General features: G+C 43.7%; 1 protein-coding gene across 1 annotated transcript; it reads right to left on the reverse strand.

The window, feature by feature from the left end:
- Positions 1–149: 149 nt before the first annotated feature.
- On the reverse strand, positions 150–22,689 carry sh2b2 (SH2B adaptor protein 2). The gene is made up of 9 exons (XM_085796360.1): positions 22,462–22,689; positions 11,484–12,447; positions 7,636–7,737; positions 7,306–7,397; positions 6,835–6,935; positions 6,013–6,174; positions 5,708–5,910; positions 4,701–4,875; positions 150–3,226 (listed from the first exon to the last, which is right to left on the reverse strand). Exons 2-9 carry the CDS (start codon positions 12,414–12,416, stop codon positions 2,883–2,885), a joined length of 2,112 nt encoding a protein of 703 aa, XP_085652486.1. The 5' UTR covers positions 12,417–12,447; positions 22,462–22,689; the 3' UTR covers positions 150–2,882.
- Between the last annotated feature and the right edge of the window lie 577 nt (positions 22,690–23,266).

Below are 23,266 nucleotides of genomic sequence, written 5' to 3' on the forward strand. Positions count from 1 at the left end.
TAAAGATGCACTGAGGTCAAATTTACCCCCACAGAGCATCGAATATGTTTGTAGCACTAAAGCTCTTGACTTGTCTGAGCCTTTAATCTCCCCCGTGTCAATCTGAACCTGCAGACCTGACATTTATGAGTGAATAAGTGCAGAAAACGTGCAATAGTCTGTTCACATTTTATTCACAGAAATATAAAGTAGTATGTCAAGTACATCACTTTGTACAAAATTGCACAGACTCTTCAAAACTCAGTCAGACAACAGAAAATTCAGCCTTAAGAAGTGTTACGAAAATAAAAGGGAGACGTGAGCAAATCTGTGATATGTGAAAGGGGCTGATGCAACAGACAGGTTTCACTGAGGATTTTTCATCAAGAAGAATCAATCAATTGTACATAAATAAGACTCAATAGGAAAAATGTAATTTACAACGGCTGAGGAATAAATATGTTTCAAAAATAGGATTCAAATTGGCACATGAACTGCTCCATCCGTTCCTTGACTGAAATTGAAATTTCACCTTCAAGCTAAATGGCCATGCTTGACAAGACAGGTGCTGAGTCCTGATGTTTATTCCAACTGAACTAAAGTGTTGCATATGTTGTAAATACAGTAGCTGCTTGCTGTTTAGTATGCAGTGTCTTTTTTAAATTGTTTCAGGTGTATCTAACATGCATTTGAGAAAAGGTTCAATATTTTGGGAGTAATGGTCATTTGCTGTCTTGCTGAGAGGTGGATGAGGAGATTGATAGCACTCTAATATCTGTATGGCAAACCATGGACATATATCTTTATATATCTATATGGCAAACATGATGCTGTCATTAGCAGATGGCTAATTTAGCCTAGCACAAAACTTGGAAACAGCTAGCTGGGCTCTGTCCAAAAAGACAAACAACAAAATCCACTTACTAGCACTTTCAAAGCTCATCAATTTATGTATTATGTCATGTTTGTTTATTCAGAGCAAAAATGAAAATGTAAAAATAACAAATCACTGTTTTACAAGGGGATAGGCCTTTATGATGTTGCTAAAGGATCACAAACTCCTTGTAGTCTCCTGGCTGCTTGGTAAATTTATACCGACAAAGAAATAGTCTGGCCCTAACCCTTACTGACAAAAAGGTTATTTTTGTGCAGACATGTTCGTGATGTTTAGAGGTGCTGGTGGACAGGTTGTTTCCTTTATCCATGTTTTCAGTCTTTCTGCTACTCTAAGTTAACCAGCTGCAGGGCTGAGAGCTATCAATTTTCTCATTTAATTCAACTCTTAAGGAAACAAATACACATATATTCAAAATGTCAAACTTTTCATTAAACAAGATATTTTCACTGATATTTTGTATTATTATGAATATTTAAATTTCAATTCAGTTCTTACAATAACAAATACTTTGTGGTGTGCAAATGAGATTTTCTTTATTTATTACTATAAAAAGCTTAATCTCAGTACTGTGTCAGCATAAAGTAGCCTACATTTACCTACTCAAGCATGGCCATCTAGTACCCTTTATATTACAAACTGTACCGTTTCAGTTCAGACCCACAAGTTCACCTGCAGGCTGCACGAGTGGTACACAATACTGCCACTTTTCTAAAAAAACAAGTCCAAAGTCCCTCCCTCTGCTGGTTTTGGTATCATAATATCTCCAAGGCATTACTTCAAAGTGAACAGCGTATCTAATCTACAGGTTTATCGATATGATGAGCTTGAATACAGAACCAGCACCAGACGGAGGGACCCCCAAAAGCCATGTTTTAGAAACACTACTGTAGCACACCGATCATTGAAAAACATCTGGACTCTAATACACCACCACACGCTCAAAGAAATAACCCAGTATGACAGCAAAACGGGAGCAACACTGCCATATTTGTATGGGCTGACCTTGTGTTGTTCCTCCTCCGTTTCAACGTTTGGAAAGTGATTTATAACACAACATATGCCCACCTGTGTGTATGCTGCAGCCACCAATAAAACAGTGAGAACAAAACCTTTTCAGTAGGCAGAGAGATATGCATGTTCAGTATGACTTAAGCAGAAACCAACAGTAAAATAATCACCTGCATTTAATTTTTGGGCTGTTGTGAGTATGTCAACATCCTCCTCCTCCTCCTCCTCATCGCTATAGGCCACAGTCTGTTCAAGTCCAAGGTAATTGTCAGGCACTAAGACCCTTCAGGCTGTACATATTTAAGAAAAACATCTCCGGGCTAACACTAACACACCCATGATTGCTGCACTGATGTTAGTGTAGAGCAGAGACCCAGAGCAAGACTTTGTAGGGAAACCCCACAGGGACAGTGAGGATATCCGGGACAGACTCAAAGCAGCTTTACAAACATTAATGGGATGCTCTCAGGAGCTCTCGTGAAGCTCTGAGGGGAGGGACTGTTTCTTCGGGGTCATTTCAAACCCTCAGTCCGTCAGTGGGGTTGGTGACGCAGGCTCTGCTCCCAACTGTGGGAGCAAAGGGTGAACAGGAACAGAAATGGTCAAAAGAGGCGAATCAAAGCCACATGGCCACTGGATGACTTCCTCTTTCCTTCTCCGCCTACACTAATCTACATCTAATCTCCCACTCCCAACTGAACCTCTGCTTACCTACCTGCACCTCTGTAAGTCTGTTTACTCACATCCTTGACAACTGAGTATGAAACAAAAGAGCCTGAGGGGTTTATCAGTGTGGACAAATGGCTTGGTGTGAGCTCACCTCCTTTCTCAAATCAGAGAAACAGGAAAGTGCCTTGAAAACAAAAAACAAACAAAACAATGGGCGATCCAGTGATTTGGACCGTTTTCATCATGAGAGTCAGCAGTGTCCATTGTCACCTCCAACTTTCTGCATCTCATCCAATTCAGACAGATACATGACTGAACCCTGGGTGTTTTAGTAGAAAGAGTACTGGTTCTCCACAGCTCGGGCCCTGCGAGTCCCATCGGCGTCGTGGTAGTCCTCGGATGCACCACTAGAGGCCTCCAGCAGGCGCTCAGAGCTGTTGCTCCGGCTCTGCAGCCCTCCTCCTACTCCTCCTACTCCTCCTCCGGTACCTGGGTCGCTGCGGGAGAGGGAGGGAAGGGTGGTGGGTGAGGAGGAGGTGCTGGAGGAGAGAGGCGCATCAGGAGGAGGCCCTGGAGGCACTGCGATCCCAGGAGGGTGGAGGGCCGGCTGGGCTGAATCTGTCCGGCAGCCTGCGTCCCTGGGTGGGGTGAGGACCGGAGGCACGGTCACATCTGGAGCAGATTGTGAGAAAGAAGAAAGAAATCTTTTCAATAGGCAAACGCATTAGTAATATGAATTAATTTGTTTTGCTGATAATTATTCGTTGGTTTCCACTGGAGAGCTGTGAGGGGCTCCTTCATAGAGCAGCATGTAAACACAGGCAGTATAGGCCTCCTTTATTATCCTTTCTCTTGGTGGTGGGCAATAACACAGACAACACTGGTGCCAAAGACACGCCTGACCAGTGTATCAATAAAGCCTTTTACGCCCTGAATCAATCCCTCACTCTATGTGCATGTGAGTGAGTGCATGAGTGTGTGTAGGTCCAGCATCTAAGGAAACAGAGGGCCTCTTTGTGACCAGGGTGGGTTGGGCCCGGCGTTTCGGCCTGCATGCAAAACTCCTGTGGTATAATCGCCCCCTCACTCTCCTGTACAGGAGGGCATTCATCCCATGCCAGCAGAGCGAAGGGCAGGAGCAGCGTTAGTATGAAGGTGGAGGAGGAAGAGTAGGAGGAGGGGAGGGGCAGGTTCAGTGAGTTTTAGCAAATTTTCCTCCATCTGTAAAGACAAAGCTCTGCTATCCATCAACATATTGAACTTTATGGACATTTATGATCTATCATCGTTAATATTTGGTGATCTGAGGAGGAACTGTCGCACTGATACGCTTGTGTCTATAAGAAACCACAGACTGTCAAGTTCTGCAAGTCAGAGGTGCCTGAATACGGACAAATGAGGCAGTTACAAGATATTAGTTAATGTTAGAACCTGGCATAACAGTAGCATGTACAGTAATATCAATCATATAGTAATATATCACTAATATCTCACAAGTTTTCAAATATAGGATAACATTAACATCACAAGGTATCAAACCAGGCTTTAAATCTAAAGCAATGTAATGAGAGGTGGAGGTAGATATACTATAAATCTGCTTATACACATAGTTTGTTCACTATGGAGCATTAACACATTTACTTTTCACATGCCGAATTTCCAACACCAGAAAAAGATGTTTTCTCTTTGTTGTTCATGTCACAGTGGACATACATTATATGACCTTTGTATCTGACTGTCAAATATCAAAAAGCCAGTTTAGTTCCAGCTGGGCTATAATTATTTGAAACTCAACACTTAACGGTTCAGAGAGATATGATGGTGTGACAATGATCCATTATGAACAACAGAAGGACCATGAAACTGAAGCAGCTAAGCAAAATGCAGCCGTCATCGATTTTGTTATTGTGTGGGTGTGTGCAGACTGGATGTGCCTGACTGACTTCCTCCTCACTCTCCTGTAAGTTTCCTTGCGCCTCATCTGTCCAAACAACTTTGATGACCTCAGGTAATTTCCTGGATCGCTCCATCAGACACCCCGAGCATCATGTCTGCTGTTATTAAAGCACTAATTATGTATCCCATTAGTGCTGAGCAGGATGTAGGACTTCAGGTTTGCATGAAGGATGTGTGAGCGGTCGTGTACCTGTAGTGGAGCTCCGCTGCACTTGTACGTAGGAGCGTAATGTGATGTCAGCCGAGCCTCCGGATTCGAGGGGGATGGGGTGGGCGTGGAAGTGTCTCAACATGTCGGACACGGTGTGGAACCACAAGTGGTGGACGTGGCACTGCCCGTTCTCATTCACCGACAAGCGCAAATGCTGGGAGGTAGTAGGAAGAGGGGGAGAGGAAAGCAGCAGGGGAGAGAGGAGTTTTGGATTTAAAGGAAATGAGGGAGAGGTAGACGGTAAAAGAGAAAGTGGAAACAGAAAGACAGAGAGTTGCAGTGTGAGAACCGTGAACATCTGATGCAGACACACCAAGACAGAGGTCAGGACTCTATCTGAGAGGCGTCTAGCTGTGGGAACAGAGCGACAAGAATGCCAAGGCTGACACCAGAGGAAGAGGCGGCAGCTGACACTTCCTCAACACCGCCGGCTGGCAGGATGCGATGTGCAAGGATCATGTTACATAAGAGAACACAAAACATTGACATTGGTCCTGCTGCGAGCTGCAGTGACTGCATCCCAAATGTCAAGAGAACAAGCCTGAGTGAATCCAACACTACTGCAGTGCAAGACTGCAGCTGGGAGGAGACACTGATGTATTTTAGAGCAGAAACAACAGGTCGTTTCATTATTCAACAACACACAGTTAATCAGTGACACACGTTATAACTGATTACTTGTTACAAGCCTTTTGTTGAATAAAACAACAACATTTATGTTCCTATCCTCTCATCTGTTAGACCTTCACCTGTTTTTATTCTGTATGACTTTTTGTATTTGCATTGCAAGTATTGTTCAAACAAAATTGAAATATTATTTTTTTCTTTTTTCTAAACCAAATTAAATATGTAGAAAAATAAATAAATACGTATATATTTGGAAATAATAAAAACAAAAGTTGCATCACTACCCTGTGTACAGGGCTCTAACATCTCCATCTCTCTGGACTGCAGAACGCTGTGTCCCATCTCTCTAATCCTCTCACCTTGGCTTTACCCTGGAAGTTGAAGGTGAGGACGTACTCGCCCGGCCGCGTCTCGCTCTGACGAATCACAAAGAGCCCGTGGCTCCTGGCCCCACCTGCAAGCACCAGCTGAGCTGCACGCACACGAGACAGTGTACCATGGAACCATGGGTAGCCCGCCAAGCTGGCATCACCGTCTGAGTCTTTCCCTCCTTCGCTGCCCCCTGAACAGAGTCACACACACACACATATATGTGTTTTTATTTCCATGTTTATGAACTTTCACCAAATTTAATATTATTTATTTGGATGGAAAAAGTTATCACCTGCAGAGGAGTTGGAGCCCTGGGCCTCTGGGGACTGGAGGAAGCGCTCTAAAGGCATGTGGGACGGGTGCTGGGTGAAGGGAGGCTCCCTGCAGCGGACTGAGGGAGCGCTGTAATGCTCTGCTGCTGTAGGACATGGCCTCTCTGGAGCACGATACACACCTAAACATAAAAAAATACATTTTACACACATTAAACATCATTAAAGGGATAGTTCACCGAAAATTCAAATTGCACTCATTATCTACTCACCCTCATGTCGACTAAGGGCTGGGAGAAGTTTCAGAGTCCTCCGTGGCTTCTCTGAGTTACAGGGGGTCTCGGCGTAGCAGTGCATGTCCATATAACGGTTGCAAATGGATACCAACTGTCTTCGTAACAAAAAGACACACCAAAAAACATCCAAATACCTCCATGCGTCCAATGGACGAACCAGGAAGAGGAGTTTCCGCTACAAACAAGCTTGAAATATAGACTTATTTAATTTTTTCGGAACAATTTCGCATTTCGGGGCTTCAATACAAGACGGACATTACATACGAGCAGCATGGAGGTATTTGGATGTTTTTTGGTGTGTCTTTTTGTTACGAAGACAGCTGGTATCCATTTGCAACCGTTATATGGACATGCACTGCTACGCCGAGACCCCCTGTAACTCAGAGAAGCCACGGAGGACTCTGAAACTTCTCCCAGCCCTTAGTCGACATGAGGGTGAGTAGATAATGAGTGCAATTTGAATTTTGGGTGAACTATCCCTTTAAAGTTCTGACTGTTTTGTACCAGTGGATGCCGTGAAGGGAAAACAACACAGTCTCTGCTCACCCTCGGACAGCAGCTCGCAGCTGCACGAGGCCACCATGGAGCAGTCTTTGGAGGCCTGACCATGAGGACACGACGCCAGTTCGATGTCATCGCCGCTGTCACTGTGCACACACAAGCAAGGCGGGTCAGGAGAACCGCAAGAACGTAACACACAACTCAACACACATCCTCATCCTACAAACACGGACACAAATAATCCCTCTGTTTACGTCCCTCTGTTAACATCCACTATAACTCAGGCGGCTGAGGAGGAATGTTAGCGGTGCGAGCTCGCCCCATGTTTGTGCTCAAGCAATCTGTCAAAACTCCACTAATTTGATGATTAATGACTGTGTGTGTTACCCCCCCCCCCCACTCACCTTCCCCCATCCCCTTCCCCCCACCTTCCCCCTTCCCATCCACCCCGCCCCCACCCCCTCACCCCCCGTTCTCCATCTTCGGCCAACAGCAAATATTTATCTGGTGGTTTACCCTGGGTCCGTGCAGTCCTGGATGTCAGCAACCCAGGAGTTTTTCTGCAGCGAGTCGATGGTTTCCAGGATGTACTCTCCCCCGTTTTCCACCTGTGGAAGCAGCCAAACACAGGCATCACACACTCAGCTCTGTTCAAAGGGCACAGAACAGGGCAAATGCAGTGTTAACACAGTAAGGGTGTGGGATAAGGCATTCACAAGTAGGCTGTTTTTTTTTTTTGTTTTTTTTTTCATAAAACTGTTTGTGAGTTGAGTGAGTAATGAGCTACTCCGATCAAGCATTTCAACTAATGCAAGTGCGGTAACTGTGTCATTGTGCAGCTTCTACCTTAAGAACAAAGGTGTTGTCCTTGTCTGGCATCTCCAGTGGCATGGTGGTCCTCACCTCCACGATGGCCGACAGAGGGATGCTTACTTTGGGCTTTGAGGACTAGAAGCAACATGCAAACAGACATGGGAGTTCATATTAACCACAGTGTGTGTCCTTCACTTGATGTGATTACCAGCAATTTGTTAGACGAGCATTCATGACTGTAATATGTTTCACTTTAGGACAGGGATTTGCTAAGTCCTAAGATAAATTCTACAGCACCACATTTAGTTTGAACCAGAGTAGTTCTACTATAATACTACACTATAGCAATGTTTTAAATGGGCTCTAAAATAAACTTAATTAGATCGTGTTAAACGGGAAACTCTCAGTTTCAACTGGGGTCAGATTTAGTGTGTGCTTTACATGCCAAGATCACTGTGAATCGAGTATTTTAGATGACTTCAGACTATAAACATTAATGTCCCTAAGAATCACAGTGGACTGGAAAACAACACATTATTGTTTGTACGGTTCACAACAACTTTTTTGCTCTGGAAAAAATGCAAAGAAATCCGCAGTCTGGGTGGCATCATCAAATTAAATCCCTCTGCAGGCAACTGAACCGTCTTGTAAAAGTAGAAACATCATATTTTGCTACAAAAAAAGCCCTACATGGAGTTTTTAGTTAGTGGTACAGGTTTAAATACAACCTTTTATTTAGTACATCTTTATTGTGAAACGCACCCAAACCTCAACTCCTTCTCCTTCGCACATGATAATTAAGGGGCAATGTGCAGTCTGAATTACTGGTCTTAGCAGTAATGAACTACACCTCCTGTCTCCAGTTTAAATAACTCCTTCCAATAAAATAAGGGCCACACTAAAAGAGCTGAGGGGAGAGCAAAAAGATGCAAAAAATAAGTCCACAGCTCTGTTTTCATGAAGTCTCTTATTTCCTACTGCGTTTTACGGTGATTATTCTTGCCGACTGACTAACAAACATAAAACACGAACAGTTTACAAGAGGGTGAACACAGGAAACAACCTGGCCTCAGTTTGCCCTCTGCAGAGAGTTGGATGCAGGCCATAATCTTAACAGATTCAAAGAGTGTGTTTGAGGCGGTTAGTTTGTGTGTGTGTGTGTGTATACGTATTTATTTCTGCGTGTGTCAGGAGAGGCTGACTGATGGTCTGGCAGAAGCTTATCAGCTGATCTGTCTGGAGTAACACTGTTCTCATCTTGATCTGCCTGCGCACTTGGCTGCCGTCCACACCCACAATGCTTTTCTCTGGATCATATGTCAAAAACCACTTCCTGGTTGACCATTTCCTGTACCTCTCTACTGTGAGCAGCACAAATCCAGTGTCACTGCTCGGTAGATGCAAACCAGCACGAACCAGTGTACATGACACTACTGTATGTTAAAAATACACGAGTAGACAGTGTTGTTAATACATTTCACCTTCAGACATTCAGTGTTAAATATCAGTCTTTCTATTTGCTGTAACAATCAAATGACAAAATCTATTATCTCCCACTTCCCTTGATGGGTTTTAGATCTTTAGAATATATGGATGATAATTCTCTGTGGGCTAAACAAGTAGCCGATTTTTACATTTACATGCTTTATTTGATCTATTGTTGATATGAAAATACTGATTAGTGCAGCTTTAAATGTTGATATTCAGTGCAAATGAGCTGGAACTGAGGGATAGGATGGATATATCTAAGTCTCCACAATAAGAGATGATTTTTCTCTCTTTAGGTGAATCCCCAAGTCAAGCCAATAACTGTGTGTGTTTTATTCCTTTTGAAGAAAGAAAGGCATTTATGTCTGAACTGGGCTTTAAATTGTCTTTAAAGAGTCTTAAAAAGACAAACAGAACACAGACAATAGAGGCATACATTTCCCAGTCTTTAAAAAAAAAAAAGAAGTACCATTCCTGGGTTGTTGTGGTCGTGCAATAACTGTTTCTACATTCCTGGTGAACACAGATGACTGTAGTTGCTGGCACAAAATTAAGGAACCAGTAGTCATTTGATATCATATGTGCTCCACCCATGACTACTTCTTAAAATCTAGGCTAAAGACAAATATTTACCTTTTTATCTTGCTAACCTTTGTCTGTTCAATATTCATAATTGTGCATTTGATCCTTTTTTGTTAGTTGATGTGTTTCAGTATACAGTACAGTACATCCATTATTTTAACTGTTTCCTTTCATTTATTTGAATGCCCTTTATTTTAGACTTGACTTGACTTCTAATCACATCTAACATTATCAAAACTTGTTATGGATGCTGCGTTTGGAAAATGAATGAAACACACCAACAAACAGCCAAAGACATAGGCCTATCTTTTTACATCTTTAGGTAATTTAAGATGTTTTATACTTGAAGTTGTGTCACTGAAACTCTGTAATGTTTTATTTAGGATAACAAACGGTTGTTCTAAATCAAACTTTGTCTGGTGTCGTCTCGTGGCCTGCTGCTGTGTCATAATGCAGGCGGTTAGCATGCTGCAGTGTGCTGTCTGTGCCACGCAGCGCAGCCAGCAGATTGATGACCCTGACAGGGACGGAGCCAGAGCCAGTCAGCCGGGAGCAGGCAGGAGTGAGATTTTATGAGTCAGTTCATCTTTCCGACACTGTTGACTCCGCACTGTTATGATTTGTAAGATCAGAATAGGACGGCGGTGATAGAACGACTCGGAGAGCGTCTGCAAGGCAGGCCTGTCGATGTGTGTGTGTGTGTGTTTAATTAATGTGTCATCAAGGATGTAACTGTTGCTCTGAAGCCCGGTCCGCAGCTGATCATCATTTTTCCCACATGTGGATGTTAACAGTACATATCGGAGGAAACTGCTGAAGCACAGTTATTAAGTTTCATTTCATATGTCGCCCTTGTGGCTCTCACTGAGTTTCGGAGTGACTCACAAAACTATTTCGGGTCCTGTTTTCAGTTTGTCATTGCAGCCAGTTTGCCAGAGATCAATACTTATTTTTTGCACATGAAAGGGAAACGTTGCGATCCCTTACTCTTAAAGAAATCAATGCAACCGCTTCCTCTTTCTCACACACACACACACACAAAGCAACTTTACCCCTTCCTCCCACATCTGCCTCCCACCCCTCCTTACCCCACCTCCCTCCCCCTCTCCGCACCCTTATCCCCACATTCCCACCAGCCTTGATCAAAGGACAGTGGCAGATTTACACACACTCAGCTGCACAGCCTCACAGCCCTCTTAAGGTCAGGGGCAATGATCTGGAAATCCCATACAGACAAATGTGAAGTGTGTATACATGCACATGAGTGTGTGTGTGTGTGGTTAGAGTCAGGGTCTGAGGGGGCTGCATTGCTGGATCCTTATGTGGGATTCATCTAGAGATGGATGGATTGGAAATGTGCTGTCCTGCTTTTAAATAGTAACTGGACAAAATTACTTCTTCATTTCCACTTCCACTTCTCTGTAAATGTGGCTATCTGAAAAATCGATGACGGCATTGGCATGTGCAGTGGGAACTGAAAAACCACAGCTTGGCCTGCATCTTAGCGTTAAGTCAGCGGGGAGCTTTAAGTTAATATTCTCTCATTTTCTCTTTGATCACTGGTCATTTTTGCTGTGTTTTTTGGACGCGTGGTGAGGTCTAATGTGTGCTGCACAGGACGTAAAAAAGTGTGAACATGTTTAAGTTTTGCACTGTTGCTCAGATAAAATAAACGAGTGGAGTTCTGGGAAATTAAAATGTTCATTTCACATTTTTATCTTAATCAACAACTCGTTTTTGATCCTTTGTTCATTCAGTGTGTTGTTGTGTGCTGCCAGACTGTTGCTCTGTGTCTGTGAGTGTTTGTGTACCTTGGGTGGGACGTAGAACTCCAGCAGGAACTTCTCCCCTCCCTCCTCCCTCTTGGTCTTCCTCAGCAGCAGGCGACACTTCTGCCACTGTGCAGCCCCCATACAGTTAGTGTCATCCGCCACCATGTACCTCAGCGCCCCCTCCCTCTGGATCTCCAGCAGCTCGGCCTTGTGGCCCTGAGAACCCCTGGGAAGCCGCAGCTTTTGGGACCACTTCTCCCCCCCTGAAGTCTCCCCTCCTCCTCCTCCTCCTCCTCCCCCTGCTCCCCCCGCACCATTAACCCTCCTGGCCCCAGAAGGAGCTTCGGGCTCGGGGGAGGCCCGTCGGTGCCACATCTCCTTCACGCCGTCCACCACACACAGGCTCATGTTCCTCAGAGAGAAGCCCTTCTTGAAGCGAGCCTTTGGGTGACTGACCGACACGTCCTCCGAACTGCGGGACTGTCCCAGAGCCGACACCTTGTGGGCCGGCTGGGGGCCTCGGGAGGCCGCGGTGCCACTGCCTCCCCCATCTATCCCTCCTCCTCCGCTGTCCATACTATCCAGGGATTCGCTGGAAGCCCCTGCGTCTTTGCGTCTCTGGTAGAGGTCGTGGCCGTAGGACAGGGGGCAGCCCTGGATTCCCAGGAAAGGAACGATGCTGTACTTGGGTGCTGCGTTGGATCCGTCTTCCCCCGGCGAGGACGCCTGGTTCTCCCGGGCCTGGGTCAGCGCTGCAGAGAAGCACTCCAGGAAGTGGTGGGCAAAGTGCTGTGAGAAGCTGGCATCCGCACCTGGCGAGTTGTAGCACGGGTTCTCCGACAAGAAGCGCTGGAACTTGTCAGCGAAGTCTGCAGCGGAGGCTCGAGCATGGAGCTCACAGAACTCTCGCCAGTCAGGCAGTGGGCACGAGGAGGAGAGCTCCGGGCTACCGGGCACCACCGCTCCGTTCATCACTGGGCCATGCCAACCCACCGAGGAGAGGCTGCAGAGGAGGAAGAGGAGCACAGTGTCATTAGTGTGGATTTGTTCCTCCTGGATCAGAACAACAGAGGAGGAGTGAAAGGAACAGACTTTTTTTTCCCTTTTTTTTTAAAGTATATTTTTTGGCGTTTTTTTGCCTTTATTTGATAGTGCATAGTGAGATAGACAGATTAAGATTAAGATTACACTTTATTGTCAGATCACTATGAAATTTGTCTTGTGTCCCATGACGTCCAAAGTTTCACACAAATAATAACAAAAAACACCAAGAGCATACATTTACAGAAAGCATAAATGTTACCCTCAAACGTCACATTTAAAGAAAAACACAAACTACCTCCTAACTCCATTCACAACATAACAGGAAAGGGGGAGGCAGAGAGAGGGGGAATGACATGCAGGACCGCTTTAACCACCGCCCTGAAAGGAACAGACTTTGAACCAGCTTGTGTCTACAATATTTACATCATGGTAAAAAATGACATTAGAAAACACATGGGTTCACTGCTTCAACCCCACACACTGCCAGGAAATAATGAATCTTATAGTAAAAACTGCCGCTACAAGCAGAAGAAGAACAAGCAGAAGTAACATCCTGTTTCTCTGTGGTGGGAATTTCTTCCCTTAGAAGAGTCCAAACTCTTCAACAGCTCCAGAATATGCACAGGGTTGGCATATCATTGAAGGTTTGAAAACGAAATGACTCATCAACAGATTCAATGTGACACTAGATGAGAAAGAAATCAAGCGGAGAGCTGGGCGCTCCATCAGTTACCAGTTGATGCTTTCTGACAAGCATTGATAAGATTATCTGAATAATCTGTCAGAGCAGGTTAACAGCAACTTGATTGTGTGGCTCCTCATCTCTTTTGTCTCTTTTCTAAATAATTAGTATTTTTACTAAAGTAATTTTAGAATCTTTTCTAAATAATTAGTATTTACTGTCCTTAAGGCCCCAGTTGCGCTTGTCCATTCATCCGGTCATTCCTCTGCTCCGTCCTCAGCGTGTGTGCGTGTGTGTGTGTGTTTGCATGACTCAGCTCTGCCTCCCTCTCTTGGCCTGAGCAGTGCCAAACCACATCACATCACCGATAAAACTCCTTGCGCTCTGCTCTGCCACAGTGTCAGTAGCGACATCCAAGCACAGTTTTATACCCCCTTGTCTCTCTCTCTCTTGCTTCTGCACATCAATGACTAACACGGCAACATCAGTGAATTGCATCAAACAATCAGGCACATGTTGGTTTGATAATTATTGTCTGTAAATCACGCAGATAAAAGGATACCGTCTGAGTGGGCAGGCTGCTGGGCGACGTACACACAGGGATGGCCAACAACACCCCCCCCCCCACCCTCCAAGCTGTGAAAGCTTATTCTCAGAGCTGCTGGGCCTCTCTTGGCAGTTCACTTGCAACATGCACTCGAATGTTTGCTTACTGAAATTGCACTCTTACATCAAATCAGGCGTACTTGCATACGTTTTCACAGCAGCAGAGTTTCCTGGAATCTCTCCTGCAAGCAGCTTTATTGTCATTTTCAAAAGCATCAGTGTGGGTTGTCTTTTCATAAAGGATTAGCACCACAAAAAAAAAACTTCCCTGACACACGCATTCAACTACAAGCCACTCTCCCTCTCTCTTCCTCTCATACCCTCTCCAGCAGATCTGAAACAAACAATATGCCAGATTAGAGAGAGGATACGATAAGGGAAAGTACCTCGTCTCATAGATAGAGACAGAAACTCTTGGATGCTGAGACCTGCTGTCAGAATTTCAGAGGACTGCTGAGATGAATAGAGACATGAGAGGGTAAAGGGTGAGATTAAAAACAAAAATGTGCATAGATGTCCCAGATGAATCTCTAGTACAACACTGCAACCATTTAGTTTCATTTTTATTCTTTTCTTCATGTGGTGTACAGAGGTGGGTGGGCTGGGGGGGGGGGGGGGGGGGGGGGTCCTCAAATCAAGCTGTTCTGGATACATGGTGCATTTCTGAAATTCTCTCAGAGCTCTGGCTGTCTGAACAGTGAATAAACATCACTGTGTTGTTGTTGTTTTCTCTCATAATACTGGTTAAAGTCCTGAGATGGGAGCTCTTCTACAACCTGTCATTAGGTGACTGAAAGATCCTAATATATTATAACATAAAACATTAACAACAAGTCCCTTTGACGTGATGAACAGTTTGTTCACTGGTAAATAAACATTGAAATCTGACTCTTATGAGCCGCGTAAAGACACAAGGTTAAATGTCACCAATACTTTTACTTTGTTTGAATAACAAAATGTGTCTGGAATCATATGAGATAATTTACAGATGGTATCAAGTTCAATAATATAAATCAAATTAAGTTTCAGTGTAGTAATTCAACAATTAGGCGTTCTATTGCTAATGACAGTCTTATTAATATGGCCCCTTTCGGCTTCCACGGGTCTCTTACCTTATGGAAAAGAGCAAAGCAATGGACCCAATATCTTCTTATTGATAACTACAGTCCAGTTTAAAGTGTAGATACTCATCTGTTATAAATACAGAAGGACTCAGGACTCCCTTGGTGATGACTTAACATTATAACTGCAGACCTTTGTGCATTTGTGCATGGATAACCTACAATTGTAGTGGTTCATTACCAAACAATAAGGAAAACACGAGCTAAAGGTTTTTTTTTCACAACCTGGCAGCACAAGTCTGTTCTTATAGTGGCACATAATCGATCTATAATATAGCATTTGAAAATGTTTTAAAAACCATTAATAAAGCTGTTAGTTGCAGCTTATAAACATTTTATGAAGAGTGCCTTAATAGAATTGGTTAATGTATGAAACTTTAGGCTTTCATTACACTTTCATTCATGAATCCATCACTTCATTCATCCAAACATCGATCCATTCATTCCTTCAGGCCACACGAGAACTGTAAGATAAACTGCTAATCACCAAGTGTTGTTTTAATAATCATCTTGCTCCCACTGTAAGTGTGTGTGTGTGTGTGTGTGTGTGTGTGTGTGTGTGTTGCTCCTGGCTGTGAGGAAGTCAATACCCATTCAGCTATTTTAAAAACCTGCACTGGGCCAGCTTTCCACTCATTCAGCAGAAAAACAACAGCACACGGTGAGGTGCACTTCTCCAACTCCTGCCCTTCCGCAAAGATGAGGATGTGCCTCTCTCAAGGATACTGAACTGACTGTTCACCGCGCCCACACACTCTCTCTCACACGCGCACACACACACACTCGTTCACCAACCGCGTCAGCATGTAACTCAAGCCATGAGATGCTGGAGGAAGTGGACAGCATTAGGGTTTTCTGAGGCTCAGCAGACTGAGGCAAACTACATACTGCAAAGCACACGGGGGTAGAGAATGAAAGTGATTGACACAGACAGCAAAAACCAAACTTCTGTGTGGGGGGATGAATGAAGACAGAGCGACAGAGAGAACTGGGGACTAGAGAGAGAGTGAGAGGCAGTGGTGGGAAGTAACTAGGTATATTTCAACTTTATTCTATATACATATTGATTATTATTGAGTACTTTTAGTCAATAATGCCACTGCATTTCAAAGAGAAACATCTACTTAAACATGAATTTGACAGCTCTACCTGCATTTTTCTAGGTTGTGTGTACACTTATATGAATATATAATATAATATCATATTATAATGAAGCTGCACCTGACTGTAAATATTCAACTAATACATTTTTTAATTCACAAAATGCTTTTCATGATTTAAACCTGCAATAACCGTTTTTTCGGCCTCTTATTGGTTGATGTTGAATGTTGACTTTGTTATAGCCAACAGCTACTCATTTACACAACCACTAGATACAAATCAACATTATTGTTCATTTGGACTCTTTGGTTGGTGACCTGATGAATAAATAAGTCCAGTATTCACTGACTTGTAGCTCTGTTTTTGGTCTCTACCGACTCCTGAGGGATGAACTGGCTCTTTAGCTGCTAAATGCTCCGTTAAGTTCACCAGCTGGTTGCTATGTCTGATGTTTGGTGCTGACTAGGTCGTGTACTGTGGGATTTTAGAACTGAAAACAGCTGTGAGCCAAAACAGTAAATTTGCGGCTGGCCGGTTGAGCAATGAGCTGAGACCTGCTGTACATTTCCATAAGGCTACAGGAAGCAGATGATGCAGGAGCTGTAGGTTCATCACTTGTTTCCACAGTGTCATTGGATACAGACTTATTATGCAAATAACCATCGCAGGTGGGATTAGATGTCAGTCCTAATACTTGTGTGATTTTACTGCAGTGAAATTTAGCATGGAGGACTTTTATTTACAGTGGAGTATCTTTACATTCTGGCAGTGGTACTTTTACTTCAGTAGAGGATCTGAGTATTTCTTCCACCGCTGGAGGGGGGGCATGTTTTTGCTCTATAAGCCAGCTGCTAAAACAATCAGTGAGCGTGTGGAGGTGGAAGGGACAAGGAGAGCATAAAGAAAGCGAGACACAGTGTAGGACAAGGGGGAGCAGAGGCACCACGTGGATTCTCACATCCCCCAACTCCATTCAGTTGTTTGTTTTTTTTTCTTTCATTTTCTTTTGCTCCAGGTCCATCGTGAGGAGTCAAGGGGACTCTGAAATGTTTAACTCCATCCTTCAGGCCTCAGGAGCCTTTCTCCTTCCTGTCCCTATCTGTTGTAAAGATCTACCACTACTGTGCCCCCTCCTCCTCCTCCTCCCCCTCCCCCTCCCGCTGCTTCTTTACCCAGGGGAGCAGGGCTGATATCTCTGTCAGATGGTTGGGAGTTCTGTCTGTAAGAGTAAACTGACCAGGGAGGAGGAAAGAGAGACATTGCTGCACAGGGAGAAGCCTGCAAAACACATCGTGCAAGATCCGTTCATTTCATGTGCTTTGCGTGCATGTCCCTCGCAAGACTCGACCACGCAGAGCCGAGAATTACATGTGTCTGATTAATGCTGTGGCGTTGTAGGTAGTAATATAGAGCCACTGAGGAAACGACGATCTGGCCAACAAAAACGGATGTAGCCTACAAGAATTTGTGTTTTTAAAACTGTGTGTACACATACTTTACCTCCGTGTACTTATAGAGATAAACACTGTACACGTAGCTTAACACACACACACACACACGCACACACACGTTGCTGCGAGTGGTTTCATGCCAGCAGCACGTCCTCAGCCCTCGGTGACTGGCTGATGAGGATGATTGGTGATGTTGTGCTCCCACCCCAGGGAGTTTGGGCCCAGCCATGTTTTCTAAGATTAGCCTGCTCCACAGCACAGCACACAGCTGGCAGCACATCCAGTACAGTACAGCACTGTACGTACACATCTTCAACTCTACATGAATCCATTAATTACGTGTTCTCGTTTATGATGTAAATACTGCACCAGTCAGATGTGGACCGAGGACACGTCAGGACATGAAGTCTGTCATGTTGGTGACACACACAGGATATACGTAGATCCACTGTAAAACACATCGTCTTGGGTACAGCATGTTTGATCAGCAGAGCTTAAATGATTAGTCGGTGAACTGATTAATTGATAATCAGAAAAAAAACATTAAAATATAATTAGAATCAATCAATTCACAGCTTGAGTTTAAAATAAGCTGTCTCCTCACTGTCAGTCATAGTAATCAAAGACATTTCATTGTGTCTTTTTCAGAAATGTTATGAATGAAACAAATAATCAGTTGCAAATCACATAAAAACTGCCTGTAAAAAAGACTAATTTGGGACTGCACCTTTTTCTTATCATTGATGATGATAAAATGCCTGATAAAATGACTTTTCAAAAATTTTAAATTCACTCTATATGTCACAAAAAGCAACAAAACACACCCTTCGGATGACGTTTTCCCAAACCAAAGAACTTTCATTACAAATAATATAAAACTGAGAAAAGCAATAGAACATATAGATATACTGTTGCCATTGGTTTCATCAAATAACTAAAATGATTCAAGTGAAATTGATTCACAATTTTCGATTCGATGGACGGTTGCTGAGTCATTAGAGCAAAACTCCCAACTTTTCTCTCAGCTTCTCTTCCCCTTCACTTGAATGGGGAAGTGATTCCAAATCTTTGATTGCACTGACTGACTGGTGCTGTAGATCCACAAGAGACAGCATTAACATCTGAGTAAAGCTGACTCAGTATTGTATCTGTGTTATATTGACATTTAATATGTGACCTCAACAATCAGCTAACGACAAACACAAACACCAACGTCAAGCACAGCACAGACGCAGGTGACTGAGACATCATCAGCATGAACGAGACGGACGCCTGTTGTGTTCTGCTGCTCCACTGAGCCAGGACGTAAACAACAGCAGACACAGGAAGGAGGTCCCACTGACAGCAAGTGACTCACCTGAGGAAAGCAAAAGACAGATTATCACAGTAGACAACCAGGTGTGTGTGACAGAAAGAAGGAAACTATGTAAATCAGCCAACTATCACTGAATAAAAAAGGGATGATAGTAGTGAGAGCGGAGGCAGAGGAGATGTAGACACAAGATTATAAAAAATAAAATAAAATAAAAAGTCCCAGGAGGTCGAGTCTGGAGATAAGGAGGCAGAACGAGGGAGGAGCATCAGCTGCTGTGGTGAAAGGAGGAAAAAGCAGAAGTTGGGACCAGTGGTAATAGACCCCCACATCTTGTGTGATGTGTCCACTTCAGAGCAGCAGGCCAGCGACCTTTAACCCCTGCTCCGATAACCTCGTCCCTCCCTAATGTGGCTGAATGTCGTCTGGAGAGTTTCTATCAACGTGACACAGGACCACCAACAAGAGGAGAGACTGCAGGGCCGATTGTCCACACACACACACACACACAGAGAGAGAGATACACTGACACACACACAGAGACGGTCCTGATTCAGAAACTGACAACATCCAGCTGCATAAAGCTACCTGTGTGTGAGCATGTAGACACAGACTGATGCAGCCACAGATAGCAAACCAGACATGTTGAGAAGATGGAGGGCAGACATTCCTGATCACCAAACCGTACCGTACCTACACACACACAAACACGCCGAGCAGTGCTCACCAGGACGCTAGCGAGGCCTCATCATCACACAGATATTAAACACATTAATTAGCGTGTCCATACTGTACCAGCAGGCTTCTCCTCGCTCTCTCTCTCTCTCTCTCTCTCTCTGGTGGTTTCTCTGGCGAGCAGTGACAATGTAAATATTGAGTGAGCGCAGGCGTCCATATGGCTGCCAGTGATAAAGGACGAAGCGCGTGGGAGACGCACATACCGCCACTGACTTCCATTTCCTGTCTCTCACCCACCAGGTCTAACTAATTTCACAGATGACCACAGGCCTCTCACAGAGACGTGTGTGTGTGTGTGTGTGTGTGTGTGTGTGTGTGTGTGTGAGCAGCAACTGTGTCCCTCACTAGACTAGATGGCCGTTTAATTTGGTGTCATAGAGTGAAGCTGATGTAAAAAAAAAAAAAAAAATAGCCTGATGATGGTTCCAACAGGGGGTGAACAAGACAGCCAGTAAACCTCTATATACTGTACAGGGCTGCATCTTTAACCACAGTTTTTATTGTCTTTTAAAGTTATTAAATCAATGATTATTTATCTGATTGAGTCAGACACAAGTGTCAGAAATGATTCAATGCAGCAGCAGTGAGCCAGACAACATGCAGGAGTTTTTCTTTATCATCACTTCTTTCAAGTTGTGCCTTCCTCCAACATACTTGTCACATTTTCAGGTGTGCAGAGACGTTTCCAATACTTGCAGTCTTTCAAAATTCTCAAAACACTAGAAAAAGAGACTATTTCCAAAAGCGGAAGTGGAGGTCTTAAATCTGACCAACAAATCCCAATATTTTCACTATCACATAAAACAAAGCAAAGTTGAAAACCACTGAAAAGCTGGTTTGGCATTTTTGTAGGCCTACATTATTTTTCTCTTGATTGAAAAATGTCCATAAAAGGGAATCAGAATAATTTCAGGGTCAATTTTAACATGTGCTGCTTTACAGTCATACATGTACATGTATGAACAGCATGAAAGAAATAAAATAAAATCTGTGAAAAAAGTTCCTGGGGCCCAAGCCGACATATTGAATCTCCGAACCTGTTTTGTCTGAAAAACTGTGAAAAATGTACAAATCATTGAAAAGTTGGTTTGGTTTTTGTATCAACTTTGAAATAAATCACAACTAACTTGTATTTCCAGTTAAATATATTGTTTCATCTCTGTAATAAATACTTTTTGAGTTGCCTATAGTTCAACTCTGAATGAGACTGAGGCTTTTTTTTGTTGTTTGTGGTGACGTTGTGTTCGATTACATGACACAATAAAGTGTTTGTGCTATTTTGTCCAGTTCTGTAGCCCAGCTTGTATTTGTCACTTGATTTCAGTCAACTATGAATCACAACATTTTAGTGAGAATCTTTGAGACATTCAGTTTTACGTGAATGTTTCAACAAAACAATGACCCTGTTGCAATATTACAGGCTTTAGTTATAGAAAATGGTAAATAACTCGGACATCACTGTGAGATCTATGTAGAGTATGACCTAAGAGGAGTGTTATAGTGATATAAAGCCCTATAAAATGCACTTTCTATTGTATTTGCAGGGTGTTTCTGTTAGTCTGTCCACCCTGTGCAAAATATAGTAGAGATTGTGTAGTGGAGTCAGTCTGTGTCTCACTTAAAGTAAATAAGATCAATCTATGTAAAACTGAAGGAAATAAACACTCTATGATAAACTTGTGCCTTCGATCAGGTGGCCATATAGAAATCATATAATGCAGCGCGAAAGATGCAATGTGTCGATATCACAGCATTATCAGACCTGCAGCATATGACATTCATATCATTTGGTGGTGGTGTCTTGGGTTGTATGACACAGCCAGGTGTTCTTGTTATTCTGTCCACCGCCTGCAGAGAATATCTACCTTATCTTTGAGCTTCGGCCCAGAAATGAAAAGCTTAACTTTAAATAATATGTTCATTGCAAAACTAGATTTTAGAGAGATGCTGCAACATCTGAATTACAATATTGTATAAATAAGCTTTATGATGAAAATAAAGAGCCAGCACTATAAAATCACAACACGGTGTCAGAACAGCAGCTACAGCCAGGTTATAACAGGAGCATTATCTGAACATTATGGCTGCAGGCCTCTCACTGTTATTAAGCTTCATATTAACTGACTGTCTCGTGTAGCCTACACAGAGATACATGAGAGAAAGTCAATAGCATGCAGGCCTACGGGAGGCCTACTGCGGCCCGGTGAGCCTATTTAAAGCCAACAGTGGATCGTTGTGCAGAGCTGCGTACTGACTGGACTTCATGAATGGGAATCGGCTGCAGCCTCCTGCTGAATGGCTGACAGACCCAGGTCCGGAGAGGAGCCAATGAATGGGAGCCTCCGCGCGGAGTCACGAGTCGGTACCCGGATTTCTTTTGGGTCATCTCGAGCAGGGCCTACACATCCCATAACATCCCATCATCAGATCACATCACACCACGGCGCTGGGCCGTCCTGTGAATGACCAGACTTTACTCCCTGAAGGCTATTAAATGGATTATCGGAAAAGCCCCTTTACCCCGCGACTCCCACCCCCTCCTCATCCTCCCCCCCCTCCCCAGGTCCAGGAAGCCTCATCCTCATCCTCGCTCTCAGCGCTCATCAGTCGGCTGCACTTGTTCTCGACCATAACCCGATTCTTAACGCAGGATTCATCTCGGAGGCTGACTGTGGGGATGAAGCGGGTTAAACACCAAAACACAGCAGCCTCCTCTCCTCCTCCTCCTCCTCTCCTCCTCCTCTTCTCCTCCTTCTCCTCCTCCTTCAGCACCAGGAGGTTTTGTTGTTGTTATCCTCAACAAACCTCGATGCTGATGCCCTCTCCTGCACATCCCCATCACAGGGCTTTGTACAGTCTGTCTGCACACACACGCGTCAGGATGCAGGGTCCACACGCGCTAAATAATAAGAAATAAAAACGCAGCAGCAGCACCAGCGGCGGCGGCGGCGGCGGCTCTCACCTCAATACAGGACTGGTTTCATGACGCCGGAGTGTCTGGGTTGATCCTGGCTTTGATGTGGAGGTGTTCACTTCTCAGGCCCTGAACATGCTTTAATTCCCTCCTCCTCTGCTGCTCCCCTCTCCGGTCTATGCGAGCTGGCTGCCGGGCAGCGCTGCCTCCATCTCTCTGCTCGACGCACTGTGCCGCTGCTGCTGCTGCTGCTGCTGTGCCTCCTGCTGTCCACTCAGCTGACAAGCCGAGGGGAATAAGAAAGCATGCTACTTCCGACTTCAGTTTTCAGAATAAAAGCTCAAGTTGCTCAGCAAATGAGTAGCCTGTGTATATAATACTGAAGCTGCACTAGTAGGCTATACACCCAAATGCACTGTATTACAGGGAACAAATACAGATAAATTGTGATTTAATTTCTTATGATCTATAGTTCAGTTTTTTGTGTGTGAAGGTTATTATAGGCCTATTCACACAATAACTTCTTACTTTCACAATCTCATTAATTTACCATACATGCTTTGATTTTTACATGTTAGTTTATCCCAATGGTTTCAGTTGAAAATCTACTACAAATTGTGGCCTATAGCCTTAGCTAGCTGCTATTACTGTTCACTAATTTATTTTAACAAATCTAACCTGTCATTTTCTGTATGTATGGCTATTCGTTTATTTTGTTTCATATTATTATTATTATTTATCTTAGGTTATTTCAATTTTTTTTTTTCTTTTGACTTTTCACCTTGACTTAGTTTTGAGGAAAGACAATCTTTTTCTGTCAAAGACATTTTATGATTCTGTTTTTTGATCATTT

Source organism: Trachurus japonicus, chromosome 13, assembly GCF_045865225.1.
Source record: "Trachurus japonicus isolate A0001 chromosome 13, Traja_1.0".
In the NCBI taxonomy this organism is placed as follows: Eukaryota; Metazoa; Chordata; class Actinopteri; order Carangiformes; family Carangidae; genus Trachurus; species Trachurus japonicus.

Excerpts from the sequence above, each read along its gene's own strand:
- sh2b2 (XM_085796360.1), bottom strand. The coding sequence starts at position 12,416 with ATGAACGGAGCGGTGGTGCCCGGTAGCCCGGAGCTCTCCTCCTCGTGC. Across the intron at positions 6,175-6,834 it reads CTGCGAGCTGCTGTCCGAGG|GTGTGTATCGTGCTCCAGAG; the intron begins GTGAGCAGAGAC and ends TTTTATGTTTAG. Across the intron at positions 4,876-5,707 it reads ACTTCCAGGGTAAAGCCAAG|CATTTGCGCTTGTCGGTGAA; the intron begins GTGAGAGGATTA and ends ACTACCTCCCAG.